General features: G+C 38.2%; 1 protein-coding gene across 1 annotated transcript in view; it reads right to left on the bottom strand.

The window, feature by feature from the left end:
* Positions 1 to 433: 433 nt before the first annotated feature.
* Positions 434 to 7,985, bottom strand: part of TET2 (tet methylcytosine dioxygenase 2) — a 102,380-nt gene continuing 94,828 nt past the window's right edge. Inside the window, exons 10-11 of the mRNA XM_063108152.1 lie at positions 5,800 to 6,154; positions 434 to 3,558 (exon numbers count right to left, since the gene is read on the bottom strand). Coding sequence (XP_062964222.1) covers positions 2,075 to 3,558; positions 5,800 to 6,154 — 1,839 coding nt within the window. The 3' untranslated portion in view covers positions 434 to 2,074. The remainder of the gene's footprint in view (positions 3,559 to 5,799; positions 6,155 to 7,985) is intronic.

Here is a 7,985-nt window from a genome sequence, read left to right as displayed (position 1 = left end):
AAATAGGAGGGATTCAAAATGGTTAAATCCCTGAAAAATATATTTATTAACCTACAACATTTTACATAAACACACAGGTGACATGTTGGCATAAGGAGAACATGAGCTGAAATATCCCTGAATTTATTTTTAGAACAAAAAGGTTGAAGTTCAAGTTATACTTGCTCAGAAAATCAAGTATTGAAAAAAGGTATGCTTTCTAATAATAAAAGACTTGGAAAAAAATGATGGTACACAATGCTATAAGCTTTCACTCTCAGTTCAATATCCTATTGCCAAACTAGTGTTGAGGTATATGACAAGTAGGAACATCACTCAAACCTTTAATCAATTCTTAACTCACATTATGATATATTTGTAGCAGGCTGAGTAGCACCATCATGATGTGAATTCTGCTTCAAACCCACATATATATGTATATATTTGTATATATTTAAAATTTTTTACAGTACTAAAATACTAAAGCATTACGTTAAAAAAAGTTTTGTTTACAATTTAATTTACTATACAACTCTTTCACTTCTTTATACAAATTAATGATTTAAAACCACCACAGCAAACCAGCTGCCTGTTTTGTTTCTTTTTAACCAACAGATTCACATGGAACAAACCCTGTTTATTCATCTTATGCAGGCTTTAGTCTGCTCAATCTTCCTGGTAAGAGGACACTTAAGCTAAGAAATGACAACATCACAATGTACATAATTATCAACACAAAGGCAGACTGCCATTCAGTTCTCTGAAGAGCATACAGGTCTATAAAAAAGCATAGCCTTAAATGAACTAGCTTTGTTGAGTCTTGTAGCATGCGGCTAATTATTACCTGCAGTTAATAAAAAATTCTTAAAACTGTACATATTTGAGCAATGAACTTGTCATACAATTTTATATAAAACTGTTTTACAGTATAGCATGTGAGATGAGCACCAGAAAACATGTTTTGTGGACTAATGTATTCCCTTGAATCCAGTAAGCCCTGTTTTGGATTTAACTGGCTGTGTTAAAAATGGACACATTGCTCATCAGCAGATGCCTGGCTAAAAGCAAAAATATTTTAAAAGTTTTCCTTGTTTCCTTAAAAAAAAACTTTGCATTCTAAAATGAAAGTAAACTTTTTTTTAAACGTCTCAGTACCTTAGCATTGTTCAAGTTGTCAAAGCTTAGGTAGACAAAGTGCTTCTAAAACACCACTTAAAATATTTATACATATACATGTGTGTGCACATATACATGTGTGTATATATGTACATATATACGTTTATTGTCCTACAAGGACTTCACTGGATGAGCAAAATCCAGAGGCCTTTAAAACTTCCACATTTTAAAAACTAAACTTGCAAGAACAGGTAATTATGACAAAAAGTTGAATGAAAATGTACCCCTATTATTCAAGGGCATTGGAGTACACTGATAGCATCTTGATGATATAAAGGCATTAAATTTTAAACTATCAAAGACACCATTTTCTTAGCACCATTTCTTAGAACATCCAAACAAATTCAGTGTTTTGCTGCTATTCATTTATGCTTCCTATAGCTATTTTGATAAATAAAAGTTAATATTACGATTACAGTAAAAACTGCATGTTAAAAAGCCATAATTCCAGTATTTCAGTACATCATATATTCAGCACCAGATGGTATTTTAAGATTCCTGTCACTGTAATACTACAGTACTTGTGTGATTTGTGTTCCATGACTATGCAAACTTGATATCCTTAAAAGTGGTCACAGATGTGTAGAGTCGTAAGGGGAAAAATCACATTTACATATCTCATCCAATAACAGAACCAGTGTTTAAAAATGTAAATTGCAGAACCTTCTTCCCCCACCTTCTTTTTGCATAGAATGCTTTGGTCTTTTTCCTAGATGCCATCTGTGACCACTTGGGAGTCAGTGGAAATTAAGTGCTAGGGTAAGATTACTTCTTTTTTTGCTGGTGAGCTGAGGATTTTCCCACAACATTTGTCATGAATACTGTGACCTTTCCCCATTGCCAACATCATGCGAACTATACACTACTGACAGGTTGGTTCTGGTCTTTTCAAATGAGGTAACCAACAAAAGGGGCGACATTATATATATCTGTTGTAAGGCCCTGTGACCCGCGTGAAGGCATATGGAGATGTCATTACTGTGGAGTCTGTGGTCATGGATATGGTCCTGTCCGCAAGGGATCTGATGAAGCGCAGGTAAGTGGGCTCTGAAGGTTCGTGCAGCTCAGTGGGCTCCCGTTTCACTTTTTTGCCATGGGTTTTCTGAGGCACATAGTCTGGACCATATTTTTCACACTCTTCCTCTTTCTCACGGGCTTTTTCAGCCATTTTGGCTTCCCAGAGAGCCAAGCCATGTTTTGGCTCATTCATGCTCTTATGCTGGTAAAAGACAAGCGAGATCCTGGTGGGGTGATTCCGATCGGGAATCTTTAAAGGGGTTGTGGCATGAAGCTCGCGCTTTGCACACTCAATGAGAATTGACCCATGAGTTGGAGCCACAGCCACTCCCCCGATGTCAGGATCCAGAAAGTTCTGCTCACTGTCTGACCAGACCTCATCGTTCTCCTCTGCAGCAGAAGCCACACCCTGAGCTGGTGCCAGAGGCTGCTTTTCCTGACTGTTGGCATCACTTAATTTATGTAAGCTGCCTTGGACAGAAGTGGTTCTATCATAGTTAAGACCTGGAAGCATCTTAGATAACCCATTAGTCGCGTGGGAAAGCATGTCATCCTTGCTTTGGAGATGCAGGGCATGAAGAGAGCTGTTGAACATGCCTGGAGCTGCACTGTAGTTATGAATTGTGTGAGAAGATGCACGATGCTCACCATTTTTATAGTCTCTGTTTGGACTGCTCAAGTTGAGTGGTAATCTAGAGGTGGCTCCCATGAAGTGGCCATCTATGTCATGAGTGGAATAAGGAGAAAATGTTCCTACATGGTGTACATTTGCTCTAACAGTACAACTGCTGAAGGCATCTCCCTGCACATTTTGGTTTCCATAACCTAAGTACTTAGAAGTAAAACTCTGGCTATTTCCAAACCTTGGCTGATAAAGTGTATGGATGGGTGGTAGATTTAGCTTAGAGAGAGGGTCTTGGCTTGGATACCGATATAGATCCATGGCCTGAGACTGGGGAGAATAGGAACCCAGATATGGGGAGCAGTTGTCTATTGATAGGTTTCCATTGCATTGATATGATGGATATTGATTATTTTGACTCAGAAGCCCAGGGTAGGGGTTCATGGGATTAGAAGAATTCAAATACGAACCTGCAGCTTGGGATGAGGTGGAATACAGGTTCATAGGGTTGGCACCTCCATAAACATCTGAAGGGTGTGAAGAGCTTGGATAAGGACTAACTGGATTGGGCCGTCTCATGTACAGACTGGTGGATCCAGAAGAAGAGTAAGAGTTGATAGACTCTGACTGAGAGTTATTAGTCAAGGGGTGTGGCTGCTGTTGCTGGGCCTGCTGTGGCTGTTGCTGGGCCTGCTGTTTCTGCAGTTGCTGTGTCTGGGGCTGCTGGGGCTGCTGAATGACTGGTCCTGAAAGTCGTAAAAGTTCTGTAGATGGGGTAAGAGAGAGCAGTAACAAATACGCTTATTATTTCACGAAGGCTAGTGAGGATACTTAAATGTATGTGAAAAATACCACCAGGATTATGCAACACCCATTAAGTAACGACAAGAGCAAAGTCAGGGTTCTGATCACTATCTAGCATCAATTTTTGCATCTAAAGCATTAGAAATAAAATGCAGAACTTATTACAGTACAATCTGAAGAAAACATAATAAACATCTGAAGCTACTCCACTGAGAGCATCACATTCTCTGGGGCTTCTCAATGTGCCTCTGCTAAAAGTGCCTTCCTCCCTCAACCCCATCTCCCTACCCTTCCTTGACTTAGTCATCTCTTCCTCAAGGAAGGTTTCTGTGAACTCGTGCTAGTGCTTCTGTAATACCCACTGCAAACACAGATGTGATAAAGCAGTATTCATAATGTACTATATCCATTTTTAGCCCCTTCCCACTGCTAAGCAAGTTCCTTCAGGGAGGGGAACCATGTCTTATTTTATTTTTCTGAGGCCTGACATACAATAGAATTTATGTAATTAAAGAAGGTTCAACAACGTTATGAGAAAAACAATGATGTTCATTTAAACATAAAAAGCATCTTATATAACCGGCAAACCCTACTTCATGAGCAGGCTTTCCAGAAAGGAAAGTTACAGTTACAGATAACATTTTAAAGAAACTTTCAGCTCTGTAAAACTTTTAAAAGTCATACTTCTGCTACATTAAAAAAGTTATGTGAGTTAAGAACAAATAAAGGGAAGTGCAATGGCCATTCCAAGAACTGAAATGATTACTATCTGTAGAAACCAGTTAGACGGGACCAGAGACAAAGTCTTATCTGTTTATACTCTGCAGCTAACCTGAATCAGGGATTTACTTCTCTTAGTGAAAGTCAATCAATCAACACATACTTATTAAGCATCTTTAACATATTGTTCTAAATTACCTAGTTTTTCTGAGCTTGTAAGTGAATCAGTAGGAAAATTTGACTTTATAGGCAAAGAGGGTTGGTTCTAAACAAACTGGCACACTAAACTTAAAAGATACTGTCCAGGCCAATGCCATTTCCAAAACTTGGATATTTTTTTTTTTTTTAATAGCACTAACTGCAGGCATAAAGCAAGGGGCTATGGAAAGAAAATATCAGCAGTGTTGATGAATAATGCTGTATTGCTACTACTATAGGTATACTCTATTTCGATGGGTAAGAATTTTATAGGATGGTTACAGGTAGAATCCTTCCTAAACCGCAGACTCACATGTCTAAAGAAAGGTATCTTATGACAGTGAAATTACAAAAGAAGATGATGCTTTGTGGCCTCCCCCTGATAGGGTTGGCCGACAGGAGCTTGAAATTGTAATTGGAGATGAACACATTTCTTTCACCACATCAAAAATAGGTTCTCTTATTGATGTAAATCAGTCAAAGGATCCAGAAGGCCTTCGAGTATTTTACTATTTGGTACAGGACCTGAAATGTTTAGTTTTCAGTCTCATTGGATTACATTTTAAGATTAAACCAATTTAAATTGCATGTTTTTGAAGCTGTTTGTATATTTAAGTAAGGGATGGGTAAGGGAGGGATTACTTGTCATTTACATTATTGGGATTTTTATGAATGTGAAGGAAACAAAAAAGTTTTTGTATGTAAAGTGAAAATAATAAAATACATAAAAAGGTTAAAAAAAAAAAAAAAAAAAAAAAAAAAAAAAAAAAAGAAAGGTATCTTATTCTCTTCCATCTCTCCCCCATAAATCATATTTATAAATTTATTTCAATAAAAAATACTATTTCATTATCTAGGCTGAAAACTCTGAAGTCATCCTTAAATTACTGTTCTCCTTCATTCCATGTTTTGTAATGAATGCATTGTTTTTGCTACATCTTCACTACTCCCACCAAAATTCAAGGTCTTGTCATCTCACTCTTGGTTTACTGCATCTTTCTCCAAACTATTAGGTCCTCTAGTGTTAATCTGGCATTGGCAGAGAGGTAATTTCACCCTATCACTTACCTGTTAAATATTGCTGTTTTTATTATAGAATAAAATCCTAACTTCTCCCTCAAGCTGGGGTTGACGGTGTGGCACCTCCTTACCATCTCTGAGAGCAAAGCCTGGCCCTTGCTAACTGATGAAAGATTTTGGTACAGAACGAAGACCACAACTGATGTAATTCTAAATACAAGTATCATACAACACACATCTATAATACTTCACATTAAATTTACCTGCCAACTGTTTAGCCTGAATTGCATTTTCACTCTGTTTTGTACGCAATGAGGCTGACTTTTCCTTTTCGTTCTTAATTGAGCTGTTCTCCAGAGAGGAAAGCTTTTCAGCTGCAGCTTTCTTGGCTTCTAGTTTCCTTTGTCGGCAAGTCTTGACTGGCTCTGCTAACATCCTGACTTTCCGCCGAAAAGAACTCAGTACTTGAATGGCACCATTTCGTTTTTTCTCCTCCTGAGCTTCTAGACTCCCACACTCATCCACATCAGAGATTTTGTATAAAGGCAGAACATGGAGCTGCTCATCCTCAGGATTTCCTCCAATTTCTCGATTGTCTTCCCTAGTGAGGGTGCATACCTAGTAGGGAAGTGGGACATCACAGCCTCAATTATAGGTCCAAAAGAAAAGTGTGTGTGTGTATCTTTCTCCCTCTCAGTGTCATCAGTGATATGCATATTACCATAAAACCATTTCTATCTTTTTGTTAATAAAAATAGCACCAAAATGGTACAGGGAGACAAAGACAAGACCGTCTTGTGTCCCCCCCCCCCTTTTGAGTCTATACATTTGTGATGGGAAGAAACAACACTCCCCCTACAGTGAGGCAATCTCCTGCTTTTCACGCTTCAAAAATAGATGTAATAGATGTGAAGCCTCTTCAAAAAGAGGCCAGAAGGGGCCGAGCCGGTGGCGCACTCGGGAGAGCGCAGCACTGGGAGAGCAGCAACGCTCCCGCCGCAGGTTCGGATCCTATATAGGAATGGCCAGTGCGCTCACTGACGAAAAAGACAAAAAAAAAAAAAAAAGAGGCCAGAAGTTTGTTCTATCAAATAACCTCTGATTCTGGCAGTGTCACATTCACCTCAACTCATACTTTTGTACACAAAGAAATTTCCCACTAACTCTCTGTGTTGAAGAAATTTCCACAAGATTCCAAATTGAAAATCTAAATAATGAAGAGTTGACGATTTGTTCGATATAGGTAGTATGTAACTTAACACTGTTTCTCTTTTCTCTCCACCCTAGTAAGCCTAACTTATCGTTTCTCTTCTCTCCAATTTCTTTTCTGAAATATTACACATACCCTGAAAAGAAAAAAAGCTACATCTGTTACTTTAATAATTATACTTTTTTCTTAGCCAAAAAAGGTTATGATGAAAGATTATTTGTGTTTTTAAAATAGTAGTATTTAGTGTTTTTGATCAGTGGGGAAAATGTGAGCTAAAGCACAAGGTAATATAAAATCATTGAAAAAATGTGATCATAATGGACTGACCTTATAGAAAGAACTTTAACATGAGGTATAATGTGTTTGTCACTCCCTATGCCTAAAAGTCGTCCAAATTCATGTCTCTGAGCACACTAACTTTTCCCACATACAGTTAAACCTATTCAGTTCATATTTAGTGCTTCCTTCCATTTTACTTCACAGAAAGAACCTGTGATCTATCTCAGGCAAATTCCCCTTGATTCTAAACATCTTTCTCATCTTCCCATTCTCCATTACCTTGCTGGAATGAAATGTGGTTGCCTTCAGGACCTACTATAGCTCCAGCTGTCATTCATTTCTTCCATTTCCCAGAATCCAGCATAGCCTCCTAATAATGAGCAGGTGCTCAATGCATGATTACTGCTGGTTTAAGATGTTAGGGTGGTTGGTAGGCCTTGTGTTGGTTCTGAATCAGAAGTCAGCAAACTAAGTACGTTTTTCACATTTTCAGAGGATTAATAATAATAAAAAAAACCCAAACAAATAATGTGACAGAGACTCATGTGGCCTGTGAAGCCTAAAACATTACTATCTTGCCAATTTCTGGTCTGGACCATTAAACCAATACCTTCTCTGCTTCTCAACAGAAACTTCACACCAGCTTCTTCAAATTACTTCAGCTATCATCTACTACTCACCTTCATTGTTTTCTACCCTAGAATTTGACTTTAATGCCTGGTGTCTATTTTTCACCTTAGGTCTCATTGGTCATCTTCCTCAACTATACCTATTCCCATGCTGAGGGCCCACTAGGTTGATTCATTTATGGTTTCTTCATCTGCATGTTTTTGTTCTTTATCTCCACTCTGGATCATCCCTTTACATACAAGGCAATGGCTGGTATGGAACATTGCTCCACCCTTTGACCTTATCCATTTCAGCCTCTAATTACAAGACCTAACCCATTTCTCCCACCAT

The sequence above is a fragment of the Cynocephalus volans genome, chromosome 9, assembly GCF_027409185.1.
Source record: "Cynocephalus volans isolate mCynVol1 chromosome 9, mCynVol1.pri, whole genome shotgun sequence".
Taxonomy (NCBI): Eukaryota; Metazoa; Chordata; class Mammalia; order Dermoptera; family Cynocephalidae; genus Cynocephalus; species Cynocephalus volans.
This window is presented reverse-complemented; position numbering and strand designations above follow the sequence as displayed.